This window comes from Salvelinus namaycush, chromosome 5, assembly GCF_016432855.1.
Source record: "Salvelinus namaycush isolate Seneca chromosome 5, SaNama_1.0, whole genome shotgun sequence".
NCBI classification, from domain to species: Eukaryota; Metazoa; Chordata; class Actinopteri; order Salmoniformes; family Salmonidae; genus Salvelinus; species Salvelinus namaycush.
In genome coordinates this window covers 60471577-60489388 of record NC_052311.1, presented here as the reverse complement: position 1 = coordinate 60489388, position 17812 = coordinate 60471577, and the positions used below count along the sequence as shown (strand labels likewise).

The following is a 17812-nucleotide window of genomic DNA, read 5'->3' as shown; positions in this document are numbered from 1 at the left end:
GAATAAAATTATCTAAACACTTCATTGGTTTAAATCTATCTCTTTATTACAATATATCAGTATGAATCTCCCAAATGGGTCACAATACCAAATACGCAGTTACTCTTATAAATTAACAACTCAAATTAAGTATAATGAAACATGTCGTTCTATGTATACACAGCATTTCAGTTACTTGACACCACATCAAAAAGTACACCTGTATAAGACAGTATAGGCGTCTACAGATGTAGGATCTTAAGAACGCTACAGCAACAGGATTTGAACATTTAGTCCATAATGTTGCTTGAAGCTGGCCAAAAGTAGGCTACATGAAAAGTGCAATATTGTTAATATAACCGTGTGTTAGTGCGGGTTTTCAGTACATTTACATAAATCACAAAGCTCATCTGCATTCCAGCGTTGCAGGAAAAAACCTCAGCAACAAAAGAGTGATCAAATGAAGATCCTACATCTGTAGCTCTAACAACATTATGCAGGTTGAAGAAAATTATTCTGCTGTTCACTCAGACTCATAATCACAAACTCAAAATCACTCACAAGCATTCCATGCAACAAACTGAAATCAAACATTTGGTGTCAATCAGCTCACTCAATCAATATCTTGCTGTGGAAAAGTATCAAGTTGTTATATGTCCACTCCGGCACAGTGAAAATCTCAAATGACATATTATTCCCCATAAAGTGCAGATAAAGTCTTGGAGAATGAAGGACTCCCAGTAGCCTATGCAGAACTACACCTGACTAATCGTCCCGTCCTCATGCGTGCCGATTCGCTGGAAGTCTCTCAAGGTCAAAGTTTGGCTGATCCCCACCTCAGCCGCTTCCCACCACTCCTCATCAACACCAACGCCACTGTCCTCTGGGGTCAGCTGATCCAGGACCTCATCGGCTTCAAAGCACCAGCCTGGCCAATCAGTCCTGGCGCTATCAGGAAAGGCGGGGCTAGAAGAGACAGGAAAAAAGCTCTTACAATGGAGATAAACTTGTTGGATTGCAAATAGCTTAGTCACAAGATTTGTTTCTGCTTTGGTCTACTTCCATGTTGTTCACTGGAATGTTTGGCGTGACATTAACAAAGTAGTTGGCTAAAGTGGACACCAATCTGGTGATCAGGCTAGATTGGTTATGATGACATGGTTGTCATGACATGAAACATGGTCACGGGTGGCATGTCATGGTTATGACAGTAAATGCAACTTGCAAGAATAACGATTTGAACATAGAGTGATCCTACACTACATGGTAATCAGCCCAGTAGGTAGAGTGATAAAATAACCCAGAATGAAACTGTTCCATAGTGGCCATCAGCCACCCACACCTATCTGACTCAGTCATTTCAATAGATGAATCTTCAAACTGATTAAGCATACTTTGAAGACGTTCTTTTCTTTTATATCCAACTGAGTTTTGATGTAAAACTCACCTGCTCTTCTTCTCCTCCTCCTCATCTCCGTCCACCCTCTCCTCTATCCCTCCCTGACTGACACTGGGGGCCAGCCGTCTGACCAGCTCAGTCTCTCTATCCCCTTCACTGGGCGACTGGGACGGAGTGGTGGAGAAACACGGAGAAGGAGGAAGAGCCCATGTTCTGAAGGTTGGAGATTTCCCCTTTCCCTCTCTTCTCCCTCCGTCCTTTCTTCTCTCCTTGGCCCGGTTCAAAATGCTCTCCAGAGGGGAGGGGTACAAGTATGGATCCAACCCAGGAGGGGGAGAGTGTGCTATTCGCGCGTTGGAGGGCTTGGCTGAGGTCAGAAGAGAACTATATCCTCCTTGGACGATGATATCTGGTATGGACGCGCTCCTCTGAGTCTCCTCTGGGGTGTCTTTAGGCAGCTCTGGCCTAGAGAAAGCGTGGGGCTCTGGGGAGAACTCTCTCTCTGCAGGCATGTCCCAGAATACCCCTCCGTTCATCTTCAAGGACCCCAGCTTGAGCACCAGGTGAGAGTCAGAGCTCTGTCCGGAGGAACCTGAGTTGTGTTGGTAGGAACCCCTGAGTTTCTGGTTGCAGTCTGAGTCAGAGTTGGAGGAAGAGTTTGTGCGTGGCGCAGACTGGGCCATCCCAGAGCTGTCAGACCCACTTTGTGACATCTGAGGGGCAGCAGTCTGCTCAATGTTTATAGGCCTTCTCCTGCGTAACCGTGGTGAATTCAACTTCCGAGAAAACCTCCATGATTCCACTAAAGCCTCCTGCTCTCCTGATTGGGTGAGCCACGAGTTCCTCATGGCTTGTTGCTCCACTGACTGGGGGGCAGAATTCCTCCGTGTGGATGTGGCTCGTCCTCCCTGTGAGAGCAATCCTTGGGATTCCATTTGACTAATAGTGATAGAAACCTTTTCATTGTTTTCCCTGCATGGAGAAAGTGGGAAAGTGCTGGATTGGTGTCGTGGGTAGTCTATGTTAGGATATCCGCCTAGCAACAGGTTGTGCTTGGGTTGAAAGGTTTCTGTTGCCACTCGAGGTAGAGAGTTAGACTGTCTGGAATGGGTCCAGGTCACCCTTCGTTCTTTAATCCCCCTGGACTCAATCCCCTCCTCCCATTGGTTGATGTCTCCGACCTCGCTCACCCTTGCCTCTGACATCATAACCTCATCCATGACCCTGCCACCTCCTTGCCCCTTTTTCATTACCCCGCCTGCAAATGATTGGTTATGAATGTCACTGAGCTTGCGTGGTTGTCCTGGCAACATTGCATCTTTATAGTGCACTGGTTCCTGAGTTGGTTGTTCCGCCTCTGTTGCTATGGACACCAATGTCCCATTCACTGATTGGATGAGGAGTTCCTCAACAGGTTTCACCTCCAAAGAAAAAGGGCTCTGTGCTTCTGATTGGTCAGGAGGCTGATCTACTGATTCCTCAATGGTCATCTTGGGCTCTGTAGGGGGTGTGGCCTGTTCCTGTAGCTGTAGGTCTCTCTGTTTGGTCTGCAGTCGTCTGCTGGCCTCTGTCTCTTTCAGGCCCTGCAGTGTTTCCTGTCAATGAATGGAAGAAAGAAAGAGGGATAAAAGGAGAGCATCGATAGCATCGATATCACTGTATGTTATACATTATGTACATTGTACATTTAATCATTCATTCATTGATTTAATACCAAAGAGACCAAAAGGTAACTACAATAAATCATGTCATTACCATTTTAGTCAGTATTTTTCTGTCTGTTTACCTGTGCCTTGTGGATAGTGAAGACCCATGTAGAGCAGCTCTCTGGGCTGGAGGTGGAGAAGATATAGACATTCGCCGCACAGCCCAGAACACTCACCTCCACCACCACAAACGAACCTGGGAGATGGAGAGAGGGGGAAGGAAGAGGGAGAGAGCGAGGGAGAGATAAAGAAAGAATTGTCATTTAAAACTCTACAACTGGTCTCTGTAGCAAGAGACAGAGCAACGTTTCATCTTTCCACTTCTGGGATATGTACTGTATGGTCAATGACTGTACTCACAGCCATCTTTGAGTGTGTCACAGCGTGTTCTATCCAGGGCCAGCGGGGGGCGAACTACCTTCAGTCTGTCTGCCTTCTTCTGGACCTTGGTCACCAGCAGCACGTCAGAGAAGAGCAGGGCTGTCACCTCCAGCTTCACCACACAACAGTCGCAACAAGCCCACAGAAACATGCCATCTATATTTTACATGTTAGTCATTTAGCAGATGCTCTTATCCAGAGCTACTCACAGTTAGTGCATTCATCTTAAGATAGCTAGGTGAGACAACCACACATCACAGTCGTAGTAAGTACATTTTTCCTCAAAGTAGTTATAATCAAAGTCTGTGCTCATGAGATGATAATATTAGGAAGAATCCTCTACATGGAAGTCAATGTTTCACTGGAACAGAGTGAGATTCTGTCACTCAACCTACCTTGTGATCCTTCCTTCCTCTGATCTTCAGGGTCTCCTCCAATAGCAGCTGGCGTATGACCCCAGGACCCACCCCTCTGACAGGGCACGTCAAATCAAAACTGCAGAACTCTCTGACATGCTGTGGATGACATCAACATTGACTACTTACTGTCTGCATCACACATTACAGTATCTATATCGTTTTCTAGGGTTGGTGTAGTTTCCTATCCTGTACTCTGTTCCTAGAAAGGTTTTTCTTCTGTCTTTCACCTTGTCAATTTCCTCATTCATCCCCTCCATCACGTCGTATCCCTCTATCTTCTGGGCGGAGAGCGAGAGGGCCAGCTCCTCATCCTTAAGCCTCAAGTAGTCATTGATGCTGTCCAGAAACCCATTAACACAGGCCAACTGGAGGAGAGAGAGGGATAGGGATAGGGAGAGATAGATAGATAGAAAGAGAGAGATAGATAGAGAAAGAAAAGAGAGAGTGAGTGAGAGAAAGAGAGTGAGAGAGAGAGAAACAGAGAGAAACAGGGAGAGGGAGAGTGTGTGTGTGTGGGACAGAGATATTTCCTTAATTTGCCTTTTCATCTATTACTAGTAGAGGCAATTAGCTGGAACGCGCAACTTCCTTTCCTAATGAACATGAACAGCCTCAGGCCTGACAAACTGAATTAAAAGGCATTGATTTAAAAGGCCAGCTCTTCACTCACCATGCCCCTGAGTGTGTGCTGTGTGTGGGGATCCTGGGTGGTCTTGAGGACAGCCTTCAGCAGCAGGGGGTACTTGGTGATCCTCTGGATGGGTTTGGCCTGCATATCTCCCAGACGCATCCGCTCACACTGGGGGTGTGTCTCCACCCACTATGGACATGGAGAAAAACATTCATTTGTAGTAGTCTAGTAGTCTCTCTAGACCTTATACCCAAAGTTATGGCTTCGGTAGAACTCATGGAAATACAGTGTTGTTACTGTGCATGAAAAAATACTGTTACATAGTAGTGGACAAATTCAAAGGCTCGCAAAACTCATAATGGAGATTCTTTGAACAAGCTGTAAAAGTGCTTAGACAGCAAAAAACAGCCAAAGACACGTTCTAACCTTTAAGAAGACAATGTGCAGGCTAGGCTCTCTGAGTCATTAGGTCAGGGCGTTGGTGTAACAAGTGTTTGGCCTTCAGGATATTACCAATAACAGAAGGCCTGGATATGGTGATCATCAAAACCACTAGATCAATAACAGAAGAAGTTCTGCGGCTGCTATGACTCAATTCACTGATGTTCCAGACTGTGTTACCGTAATGAAGGGTAGTTTGGAGAACCGTATGTGTGACGCAGAGTGACTTTGGGTGAGAGTGATAGGGTGTGCAACACGTAAACAAGAAGTGGGCTTGTGTATGAAGTGGTGTGTGTGGGTTTGTTTCTGTCTCCCATTCCATGTACCATAATACTGCTATTGGCAAGGACATTCTCACCTTTACTGTTAAGGCGAGTTCTACCAACAAAATACAACCTAGCTCTCTGGTACCCTGCAAACCATGATCCCTTCTGTGTTTTCCACCCTGAGGTAAACGTAAAGGAGTCTGTTGCACATGTTGTTAATGGTTTCTGTTCATACTGAGACATGACCTAGACATGACCGCCTTGTTGACCTGGTGGCTACGGAGGTGAGACAAGTGGAGTCACCAACCGAACACATACACAAACATTCTCTTTGCAGAGGAGGCTGGTTTGATGTTGATGATCATGTGTTTTCTTGTCTGGCGAATAAGACAGATATTGTTGTTGTGGGGGAGGCCAGAGGGAGGGGCTGATTCTGGAGGTGGGCTGCTCATTGGACTACTACATGGAGCAGTCCTTTTCTGACAAGCTGCTTAAATACCAGCCCCTCGTGTCACTCCTGAACAGCCTCGTAACAGTGCATGCTTGCTACGGTGATATTGGGTAGTCTCTGCCATGTTCACAGGCTGACAGTACCTGGACTTCAGATAGCAGGCCTACATAAGACGAAGCTGATAGCGAGGTATTGCTCTGTGTCAGCAGTCATGGGGAGCCTTGCTGTGTGAAGAAGAAGGTGCTATCTGTTTCCCTAGGTGTCCAAGTATCCTTGTCCTGAGATATTTGTATGAATTATGATTTATGGATTCAAATAAAGTATAAAAAATGTGTTTGTGTGTGTGTGTGCGTGTGTTTAACTCACCATTAAGTAGGTGTGGAAGTGCAGGTTGGTGTCTGTCAGTTTGCTCGTAAACTCCACTGTGCTCTCCTCCTTACAACAGTAGTGCAGATAGGTGGAGAATCGCTCAGGGAACTACAGACAGAGGGTGGGGATGGGATTAGACAAAGATTGCTGTAAACAAACATGTTTTAAACCCATGACCCGTGTTTCCATTCCTTCCTTTCACCCCCGTTTGACCCTTATACTTTCATCCCATATGTGACCCTGATACTAGATGTGATTGACAGTCAGTACTGTACCTGCAGGCATCCTGCCTCTAACCCCATGGGGTCAAAGGGCTTCCCCGTCCTGCGGACTTCCTGTAACATGGGATACATCACTTCCTGCCAGAAGAGCCGGTGGACGCTGAGGATGGAGGGAAGGTTGGAGAAGAGGTTCTCAGGTGTCACCTGCGGAAGAGAGGGACAGGAAAAAGAGGGTGATGATACTACTTTCTTGATTTTGAACCTACAATCTACCCAACACCTCTTGTCAGTATGTGTTGAAGTTTGTGGTTGTCTAAAGTCAATACAAATATATGATAGTTGTAGACCTTTTGTGATAAAAAAAGATGAAGAGGGTAATTGTTTGACAAAGCTGCAGTGTCTAGCTGTAGAACTCTGCAGAACTCACTCCCCCACATTCTCAGATACTTTCCACATTCTCAGCAGGAATTATCTAACATTCTGTTATTGAGCTGAATGTTCCATCTGCCCTGGTGTGTTCTGTGTCAGATAGAGCAGATGTTCTCAGTGTGTTAGTATGTCAGCTCAGCAGTATGTACTGTATGTACAGTATGTTGTACTACAGCAGTCGGCTTCAACTAGGCCCAAGGGCCTGCCCTTGAACTGAATACTGGTTTCAAATTCAACCAAAGGTCAAAGTCATTCATGAAAACACACACACCTGATCCCAGTCAGATCATGCAAGATCCAGCTCAAAAGCACATTCTTAGTTCATTGCAACACATCTATTTGAGTGGTCAGCCGGGAAACACAGACAGGCCCAAAGACCAGAGAGTGAGTTCTAGAGAAAATGTTCCCTACAGAAAACCCTGTGAATGAGAACCCAGCTCATATAGACTGACCTCTAAGAGGAATCCATGCTGGTGCAGGTTGGTAAGAGCTGCCATCACCAACTGAGAAACACAATGACACAAACAAACACGGGCATTGAAAAATGACATTACAATAAAAGATGCTATACAGATAACAGTTACTATTATCATATTTCTATTATGAATAGTCACTGGTTGTTATGGACATATCACTGAAAGACATTGATATGTTTTCAGTAATGAGAGTAATGAGAGCAGGGTGTCTGTCTGTCTGTATGTCTTACGTCAGCGACAACAGTGAGCTTGTTGATGTAGGTGAGCTCAGTATGGACCAACTCCCACAGCGCCTCCTGTTGGTGCCTCTGGGTCTTACACATCATCTGATCAGAGAGAGAAAGAGAGAGAGAGAGAGGGAGGGAGGGACGGATATGTTGTAAGAGGTAGGGAGAGAGAGAGAGAGGGTGGGAGAAAGAGATATGTTGTAAAAGGTAGGGAGAGAGAGGGTGGGAGAAAGAGATATGTTGTAAAAGGTAGGGAGAGAGAGAGAGAGGGTGGGAGAAAGAGATATGTTGTAAAAGGTAGGGAGAGAGAGACAGGGTGGGAGAAAGAGATATGTTGTAAAAGGTAGGGAGAGAGAGAGAGGGTGGGAGAAAGAGATATGTTGTAAAAGGTAGGGAGAGAGAGAGAGAGAGGGTGGGAGAAAGAGATATGTTGTAAAAGGTAGGGAGAGAGAGAGAGAGGGTGGGAGAAAGAGATATGTTGTAAAAGGTAGGGAGAGAGAGAGGGTGGGAGAAAGAGATATGTTGTAAAAGGTAGGGAGAGAGAGAGAGAGGGTGGGAGAAAGAGATATGTTGTAAAAGGTAGGGAGAGAGAGAAAGAGGGTGGGAGAAAGAGATATGTTGTAAAAGGTAGGGAGAGAGAGAGAGAGGGTGGGAGAAAGAGATATGTTGTAAAAGGTAGGGAGAGAGAGAGAGGGTGGGAGAAAGAGATATGTTGTAAAAGGTAAGGAGAGAGAGAGGGTGGGAGAAAGAGATATGTTGTAAAAGGTAGGGAGAGAGAGAGGGTGGGAGAAAGAGATATGTTGTAAAAGGTAGGGAGAGAGAGAGAGAGGGTGGGAGAAAGAGATATGTTGTAAAAGGTAGGGAGAGAGAGAGAGGGTGGGAGAAAGAGATATGTTGTAAAAGGTAGGGAGAGAGAGAGAGGGTGGGAGAAAGAGATATGTTGTAAAAGGTAAGGAGAGAGATAGGGTGGGAGAAAGAGATATGTTGTAAAAGGTAGGGAGAGAGAGAGAGGGTGGGAGAAAGAGATATGTTGTAAAAGGTAGGGAGAGAGACAGGGTGGGAGAAAGAGATATGTTGTAAAAGGTAGGGAGAGAGAGAGAGGGTGGGAGAAAGAGATATTTTGTAAAAGGTAAGGAGAGAGAGAGAGGGTGGGAGAAAGAGATATGTTGTAAAAGGTAGGGAGAGAGAGAGAGAGGGTGGGAGAAAGAGATATGTTGTAAAAGGTAGGGAGAGAGAGAGAGAGGGTGGGAGAAAGAGATATGTTGTAAAAGGTAGGGAGAGAGAGAGAGGGTGGGAGAAAGAGATATGTTGTAAAAGGTAAGGAGAGAGAGAGAGAGGGTGGGAGAAAGAGATATGTTGTAAAAGGTAGGGAGAGAGAGAGAGAGGGTGGGAGAAAGAGATATGTTGTAAAAGGTAGGGAGAGAGAGAGAGGGTGGGAGAAAGAGATATGTTGTAAAAGGTAGGGAGAGAGAGAGAGGGTGGGAGAAAGAGATATGTTGTAAAAGGTAGGGAGAGAGAGACAGGGTGGGAGAAAGAGATATGTTGTAAAAGGTAGGGAGAGAGAGAGGGTGGGAGAAAGAGATATGTTGTAAAAGGTAGGGAGAGAGAGAGAGGGTGGGTGGGAGAAAGAGATATGTTGTAAAAGGTAGGGAGAGAGAGAGGGTGGGAGAAAGAGATATGTTGTAAAAGGTAGGGAGAGAGAGAGAGGGTGGGAGAAAGAGATATGTTGTAAAAGGTAAGGAGAGAGAGAGGGTGGGAGAAAGAGATATGTTGTAAAAGGTAGGGAGAGAGAGAGAGAGGGTGGGAGAAAGAGATATGTTGTAAAAGGTAGGGAGAGCGAGAGGGTGGGAGAAAGAGATATGTTGTAAAAGGTAGGGAGAGAGAGAGAGAGGGTGGGAGAAAGAGATATGTTGTAAAAGGTAGGGAGAGAGAGAGGGTGGGAGAAAGAGATATGTTGTAAAAGGTAGGGAGAGCGAGAGAGGGTGGGAGAAAGAGATATGTTGTAAAAGGTAGGGAGAGAGAGACAGGGTGGGAGAAAGAGATATGTTGTAAAAGGTAGGGAGAGAGAGAGAGGGTGGGAGAAAGAGATATGTTGTAAAAGGTAGGGAGAGAGAGAGAGAGGGTGGGAGAAAGAGATATGTTGTAAAAGGTAGGGAGAGAGAGAGAGAGGGTGGGAGAAAGAGATATGTTGTAAAAGGTAGGGAGAGAGAGAGAGAGGGTGGGAGAAAGAGATATGTTGTAAAAGGTAGGGAGAGAGAGAGAGGGTGGGAGAAAGAGATATGTTGTAAAAGGTAGGGAGAGAGAGACAGGGTGGGAGAAAGAGATATGTTGTAAAAGGTAGGGAGAGAGAGAGAGAGGGTGGGAGAAAGAGATATGTTATAAAAGGTAGGGAGAGAGAGAGAGAGGGTGGGAGAAAGAGATATGTTGTAAAAGGTAGGGAGAGAGAGAGAGAGGGTGGGAGAAAGAGATATGTTGTAAAAGGTAGGGAGAGAGAGAGAGAGGGTGGGAGAAAGAGATATGTTGTAAAAGGTAGGGAGAGAGAGAGAGGGTGGGAGAAAGAGATATGTTGTAAAAGGTAGGGAGAGAGAGAGGGTGGGAGAAAGAGATATGTTTTAAAAGGTAGGGAGAGAGAGAGGGTGGGAGAAAGAGATATGTTGTAAAAAGTAGGGAGAGAGAGAGAGAGGGTGGGAGAAAGAGATATGTTGTAAAAGGTAGGGAGAGAGACGGGGTGGGAGAAAGAGATATGTTGTAAAATGTAGGGAGAGAGAGAGGGTGGGAGAAAGAGATATGTTGTAAAAGGTAAGGAGAGAGAGAGAGGGTGGGAGAAAGAGATATGTTGTAAAAGGTAGGGAGAGAGAGAGAGAGGGTGGGAGAAAGAGATATGTTGTAAAAGGTAAGGAGAGAGAGAGGGTGGGAGAAAGAGATATGTTGTAAAAGGTAGGGAGAGATCATTAATTCAGTGGTTTGTGAAAGTATTCACCCCCCTTGGCATTTTTCCTATTTTGTTGCCTTTCAACCTGGAATTAAAATAGATTTTTGGGGGGTTTGTATCATTTGATTTACACAACATGCCTACCACACAGTTGCAAAATATTTTTTATTGTGAAACAAACAAGAAATAAGACAAAACAACAGAAAACTTGAGTGTGCATAACTATTCAACCCCCCAAAGTCAATACTTTGTAGCAATTACAGCTGCAAGTCTAGTAGGGTATGTCTCTATATGCTTGGCACATCTAGCCACTGGGATTTCTTCCCATTCTTCAAGGCAAAACTGCTCCAGCTCCTTCAAGTTGGATGGATCCAACTTGAAGGACAGCGGAACCCATCCAACTTGAAGGAGCTGGAGCAGATGTACATCAATCTTTAAGTCATACCACTGATTCTCAATTGGATTGAGGTCTGGGCTTTGACTAGGCCATTCCAAGACATTTAAATGTTTCCCCTTAAACCACTCAAGTGTTGCTTTAGGAGTATGCTTAGGGTCATTGTCCTACTGGAAGGTGAACCTCCGTCCCAGTTTCAAACCCCTGGAAGACTGAAACAGGTTTCCCTCAAGAATTTCCCTGTATTTAGCGCCATCCATCATTCGTTCAATTCTGACCAGTTTCCCAGTCTCTGCCGATGAAAAACATCCCCACAGCATGATGGTGTTCTCGGGAGATGAGAGGTGTTGGGTTTGCCCCAGACATAGCGTTTTCCTTGATGGCCAAGAAGCTCAATTTTAGTCTCATCTGACCAGAGTACCTTCTTCCATATGTTTGGGAGTCTCCCAAATGCCTTTTGGCGAGTCTCCCAAATGCCTTTTGGCGAACACCAAACATCTTTGCTTATTTTTTTCTGGCCACTCTTCCGTAAAGCCCAGCTCTGTGAAGTGTACGGCTTAAATTGGTCCTATGGACAGATACTCCAATCTCCGCTGTGGAGCTTTGCAGCTCCTTCAGGGTAATCTTTAGTCTCTTTGTTGCCTCTCTGTTTAATGCCCTCCTTGCCTGGTCCGTGAGTTTTGATGGGCAGCCCTCTCTTGGCAGGTTTGTTGTGGTGCCATATTCTTTCCTTTTTTTAATAATGGATTTAACGGTGCTCCGTGGGATGTTCAAAGTTTCTGATATTTATTTATAACCCAACCCTGATCTGTACTTCTCTACAACTTTGTCCCTGACCTGTTTGGAGAGCTCCTTGGTCTTCATAGTGCTGCTTGCTTGGTGGTGCCGCTTGCTTGGTGGTGCCCCTTGCTTAGTGGTGTTGCAAACTCTGGGGCCTTTCAGAACAGGTGTATATATACTGAGATCATGTGACAGATCATGTGACACTTAAATAAAGTCCACCTGTGTGCAATCTAACTAATTATGTGGCTTCTGAAGGTAATTGGTTGCACCAGATCTTATTTAGGGGCTTCATAGCAAAGGGGGTGAATACATATGCACGCACCACTTTTCCGGTTGTTGTTTTTTTAAATTTTATTTCACTTCACCAATTTGGACTATTTTGTGTATGTCCATTACATGAAATCCAAATAAAAATCGATTTAAATTGCAGGTTGTAATGCAACAAAATAGGAAAAATTCCAAGGGGGTGAATACTTTGCGAGGCACTGTATTAACTAGATTATATGCCTATCATGACATGCATTTATCAGAAGGTAAATCTGGTTACCGAGTGATTGTGTACTATGTCAGTCCAGTTGTTCTCCAGTGTGGCTCCTGTCCCCTCCTCCCCCCAGCTCCAGTTCAGACACACTGGTACTGGGAACGCCTCCAGAGCCCGCTTCAGAGCATCCAACTGCCCTGCGCCCTGACAGAGAGAAAGAGAGAGAGGGAGAGCGAGTGTGTGAGAGAAGGAGATATATATATATGTATATATATATATATGTAGGTCTGTGAGAGCCAGAAATCTTGCTTGTTTGTAGGTGACCAAATACTTATTTTCCACCATAATTTGCAAATAAATTCATAAAAAATCCTACAATGTGATTTTCTGGATTTTTTTTTCTCATTTTGTCTGTCATAGTTGAAGTGTACCAATGATGAAAATTACAGGCCTCTCTCATCTTTTTAAGTGGGAGAACTTGCACAATTGGTGGCTGACTAAATACTTTTTTGCCCCACTGTGTGTAATATATATATATATATATATATATATATATATATATATATATATATATATATATATATATATATATACACACACACACAGTTGAAGTCGGAAGTTTACATACACCCTAGCCAAATACATTTAAACTCAGTTTTTCACAAATCCTGACATTTAATCAGAGTAAAAATTCCCTGTCTTAGTTCAGTTAGGATCACCACTTTATTTTAAGAATGTGAAAGGTCAGAATAATAGTAGAGAGAATTATTTATTTGGCTTTTATTTCTTTCATCACATTCCCAGTGGGTCAGAAGTTTACATACACTCAATTAGTATTTGGTAGCATTGCCTTTAAATTGTTTAACTTGGGTCAAACGTTTCGGGTAGACTTCCACTATAAGTTGGGTGAATTTTGGCTCATTCCTCCTGACAGAGCTGGTGTAACTGAGTCAGGCTTGTAGGCCTCCTTGCTCGCACACACTTTTTCAGTTCTGCCCACACATTTTCTGTAGGATTGAGGTCAGGGCTTTGTGATGGCCACTCCAATACCTTGACTTTGTTGTCCTTAAGCCATTTTGCCACAATCTTGGAAGTATGCTTGGGGACATTGTCCATTTGGAAGACCCATTTGCGACCAAGCGTTAACTTCCTGACTAATGTCTTGAGATGTTGTTTCAATATATTCACATAATTTTCCTTTCTCATGGTGAAATCTATTTTGTGAAGTGCACCAGTCCCTCCTGCAGCAAAGCACCCACACAACATGATGCTGCCACCCCCGTGCTTCACAGTTGGGATGGTGTTCTTCGGCTTGCAAGCATCCCCCATTTTTCCTCCAAACATAACGATGGTCATTATGGCCAAACAGTTTTGTTTTTGTTTCATCAGACCAGAGGACATTTCTCAAAAAGTACGATATTTGTGCCGTTGCAAACCGTAGTCTGGCTTTTTTATGGCGGTTTTGGAGCAGTGGCTTCTTCCTTGTTGAGCGGCCTTTCAGGTTATGTCGATACAGGACTCGTTTTACTGTGGATATAGATACTTTTGTACCTGTTTCCTCCAGCATCTTCACAAGGTCCTTTGCTGTTGTTCTGGGATTGATTTGCACTTTTTGCACCAAAGTACGTTCATCTATAGGAGACAGAACGCGTCTCTTTCCTGAGTGGTATGACGGCTGCGTGGTCCCATGGTGTTTATACTTGCGTACTATTGTTTGTACAGATGAATGTGGTACCTTCAGGCGTTTGGAAATTGCTCCCAAGGATGAACCAGACTTGTGGAGGTCTACAATTTCTTTTTCTGAGGTCTTGGCTGATTTCTTTTGATTTTCCCATGATATCAAGCAAAGAGGCACTGAGTTTGAAGGTAGGCCTTGAAATACATCCACAGATACACCTCCAATTGACTCAAATTATGTCAATTAGCCTAACAGAAGCTTCTAAAGCCATGACATAATTTTCAGGAATTCTCCAAGCTGTTTAAAGGCACAGTTAACTTATTGTATGTAAACTTCTGACCCACTGGAATTGTGATACAGTGAATTATAAGTGAAATAATCTGTCTGTTAACAATTGTTGGAAAAATTACTTGTGTCATGCACAAAGTAGATGTCCTAACCGACTTGCCAAAACTATAGTTTGTTAACAAGAAATTTGTGGAGTGGTTGAAAAACGAGTTTTAATGAATCCAACCTAAGTGTATGTAAACTTCCGACTTCAACTGTATATACACACACACACACACACACACACACACACACACACACACACACACACACACACACACACACACACACACATTCCACCAGAGTTATCATCAAATTTTGTTAGAAATTGGCTCATAGCAGATAAGCTTGAGTGAACAATTGGAGTGTACATTCACGGAATTTTTTTATTTTTTTTATTTTCAGTAAGTATGTGGACAGTGGCACTGGCTGTGCATGTCTGTGCATGTGCGTGTCAGGGTGTATTCATGTGTGTAGAGGACGAGTTAAGTGCGTGGGAGGAAAGTACCTCAGACATGGGGCTCTTTTCAGTCGCTCCCTGGCTGAACAGGACCTGTCTCAGTGCTGCTCGGGGTTTGAAACTTCCAGACGCTCCCTTACTCACCGTGGTATAGTCTGCCACCACTTTCTGCTTCAGCTTCCTCTGAAAATGATGGAGAAAATAATGTCAATATACAGTATGTGTCTGCTGTGGTAGCCTGAATATTAGGAAGTACACATAGCCTTCTGGTGGGCTGAGTGAAGTTTCTACCATTTGGCTTCAGGATGTAGATTAAGTGTCATGGGGGCCTCAAGTTTAGGGATGATTTCAAACTGATCCTGCATCTACAGACAGAAGCTGAAGTTCATAACCCTCACATGGTATCCCACAGTATTGAATCTGCGTTTGTCTGCTGACACCCTGTGGTTGGTAGCTGTCTCTGCAGCCAGAGTTAGTCCATCTGTCACGCCCGCCTCTCTCTCCACCTCCCTCTGTCTCTCCCCCTCTCCTCCATTCCTCCACTGCTCCACCACTTCCTCTGGCTGAGTCACATCACCTCCCCTTCCTTCATTGAAAGAGGTTGTTGCTTTTGAGGAAAGGCTGAAGAGATAAGAGAGCATAAACACAATTTTGGCCTAATGCTTGGGGCTTACAGAGAGAGAGAGAGATGGAGGGAGAGACACAGAGAGAGAGAGGGGGAAGAGACGCAGAGGGAGAGATGGAGGGAGAGACAGAGGAAGAGAGGGAGGGAGAGAAGCAGAGGGAGAGAGAGGGAGAGATGGAGGGAGAGACGCAGAGGGAGAGATGGAGGGAGAGACGCAGAGGGAGAGATGGAGCGAGGGTGGTAGTAGAAAGGAGACTAGGCAGAGCATGGGATTACTATGTAGTTATTTTAAAAGAGAACGTATTCTTAATGATTGACCTGGTTAATAAAGGTTAGATACTTAAATGAACAAGGAACCAAAAGGGGGAAGTCCAATGAGGGGAAATTAAACTTGAGGAACTAAGAAGGACAGAGGAACTTACATTTCTAACAAAACACGCACATGGGTACCTCCCATTTAGCATGAGCACAGTAAATAAAACCAAGACATGGGCTGCAAAATGTAAACTGCTACAGGCCATTGAAACACAATGTAGTGACAAGGTATTGTGACCTTAATACCACTTTGTTTCTGCCTCAGTCAAGCTGTTATGATCTTGCCAAAAATCTATAATGATGATGACAATGATTACCTCAATGCAATGATGAATGCATTGTCAGGAACGCAGGCTAGCAGTAAGGTGGAAATAACAGAGATGACAGGAATAGCCTCAGTGAGACAAGGTGAAGAACTCTAGACAATCTGACACTGGTAGAGTCACAGGGCTCTCAGCTTTAGTTACAGTATGACCAAGGTGAAACCTCAAAAACAACTTCACCTTACACAAATTCACACATACCTGACCCTCGCCCAAATACACCAACTACAGCATGTCCTCTAAGGGCTTTGGGTTACACAGCAAAAATGCACCTTCAGTTCCCAGCCATACATCCATCACACCAAGACATCAACCTACAGTAATCTAGAGCAGGGCTTCCCAAACTCAGCCCTGGGGCCCTCCCTGGGTGCATGTTTTGGTTTTTACCTTAGCACTACACAGCTGATTCAAATAACCAACTCATTGTCAGCTGTGGGCAAAAACCAAAACGTGCATCCAGGGGGGGCCCCAGGACTGAGTTTGGGAAACCCCGATCTAGAGCTTTAATGCAGTGAATAATACACACGATACAAGATACACACACACTGCATACTTTCAGAGAGCGTAAATAGTCTCTCTCACACATTCACACACAATCCACGCCACAGTGCCTAACATCAAAACGCCTGCTCCATGACGTCAGTGATTTAATCAGACACTCATGACAAGATGTCAACCACCTGTTACATTCACTATATCTCACTAGTAAAAATCCATTAATACTGGTGACTTCAAGTATCATTGAAACACAATCATCTATTTGAGTTGACACCAGGCCAACACACAGCAGCCATGTTGGTCTGTGTTGGTTCTGAGGGGAACCTCAAATCAACACACATCATAAAACGAACACATTACAACACAGTATAAGTGTACTGATTATTATACAAAGAAGAAACGTCAGATTGTCAAGGCATTGATTGAGTGCAATAATCAAAGATACAATGTCCCAGATAGTGCCTTCACAAGTCTACTTCTACAGTAATAAATTAAAGTAAAATTAATTACCTGGCTTTGGTTAGATCCATCTTGATTCAGACAGTCATCTTTCGTTTCTGTTGGCTCTCTCACTCTTTGATTCGGTCCCTCCCTATCCTGCCTCCTTCCCTCCCTTTCTCTAGCACCCCTGCCCTCTAACTGGCCTGACGAGAACAACTGGATTCTTAAGATAACAAATCTGCGCTACGGCCTAGTTAATGTGTAGCAGTGGTGTTTGTTACGAGGGTGGCGCTGATTCATTTCTTCTGACTAGATGGTTTGTGTTGTTTCATGTCGATCAGTGATATCGATCATTCTGAGGAGGTAATAGTTCTACAGGAAGTGATCATGTCCTCTAAAACCCTGTCTGAGGAGCCTCTACCTAGAGATGCGAAGAGCACCGTCTATAAGGGTTATAAAACAGAGAGTGAGACACAGAATGGTAGTTGACTGAGGAATGAGGTGATTGAAAAAGAGGATAAATGTAAAATGACAGACAGATCAGCAGACATGTAAAGAGGACGTGGGAAGAGAAGTGGAAAAGGTTAGAGAGGGGATGTGGCGACAGGTGAAGAGACAGGGAGGGAGAGAGAGAGGACAGGGTAACGATAAAAAGAGCAAAAAACAGAGACGTATAATTTAATAAGTTAATGCTACGTTGAGGAATGCAGAGACTACATACCAGAAGTTATACACACCATTACACCGTCATTCACACACACAGACCACACAGACAGACATGCAAGTAATGAGCAATAGAACAGTAGCTAACACTTACAGTCATACACTGAATAGAACAGTAACTAACACTTACAGTCATACACTGAATAGAACAGTAGCTAACACTTACAGTCATACACTGAATAGAACAGTAGCTAACACTTACAGTCATACACTGAATAGAACTGTAGCTAACACTTAGTCATACACTGAATAGAACAGTAGCTAACACTTACAGTCATACACTGAATAGAACAGTAGCTAACACTTACAGTCATACACTGAATAGAACAGTAGCTAACACTTACAGTCATACACTGAATAGAACTGTAGCTAACACTTAGTCATACACTGAATAGAACAGTAGCTAACACTTACAGTCATACACTGAATAGAACAGT

The 17812-nt window shown here is 44.1% G+C and overlaps 2 protein-coding genes across 2 annotated transcripts in view; both read right to left on the bottom strand.

The window, feature by feature from the left end:
• LOC120048605 (cell adhesion molecule 4-like) overlaps nt 1-17812 on the bottom strand; it is a 752359-nt gene that overhangs the window by 475808 nt on the left and 258739 nt on the right. The window lies entirely within an intron of this gene.
• LOC120048590 lies at nt 46-7456 on the bottom strand. The gene is made up of 10 exons (XM_038994683.1): nt 7145-7456; nt 6318-6467; nt 6040-6150; nt 4555-4704; nt 4112-4249; nt 3861-3980; nt 3445-3577; nt 3165-3280; nt 1427-2973; nt 46-945 (listed from the first exon to the last, which is right to left on the bottom strand). Exons 1-10 carry the CDS (start codon nt 7283-7285, stop codon nt 735-737), a joined length of 2817 nt encoding a protein of 938 aa, XP_038850611.1. The 5' UTR covers nt 7286-7456; the 3' UTR covers nt 46-734.

Coding starts and splice junctions, on each gene's coding strand:
- LOC120048590 (XM_038994683.1), bottom strand. CDS start 7,285: ATGATAATAGTAACTGTTATCTGTATAGCATCTTTTATTGTAATGTCA. Junction 6,151..6,317: donor TAGAGGCAGGATGCCTGCAG/GTACAGTACTGA, acceptor CTCTGTCTGTAG/TTCCCTGAGCGATTCTCCAC. Junction 946..1,426: donor GAGGAGGAGAAGAAGAGCAG/GTGAGTTTTACA, acceptor TGTCTCTTCTAG/CCCCGCCTTTCCTGATAGCG.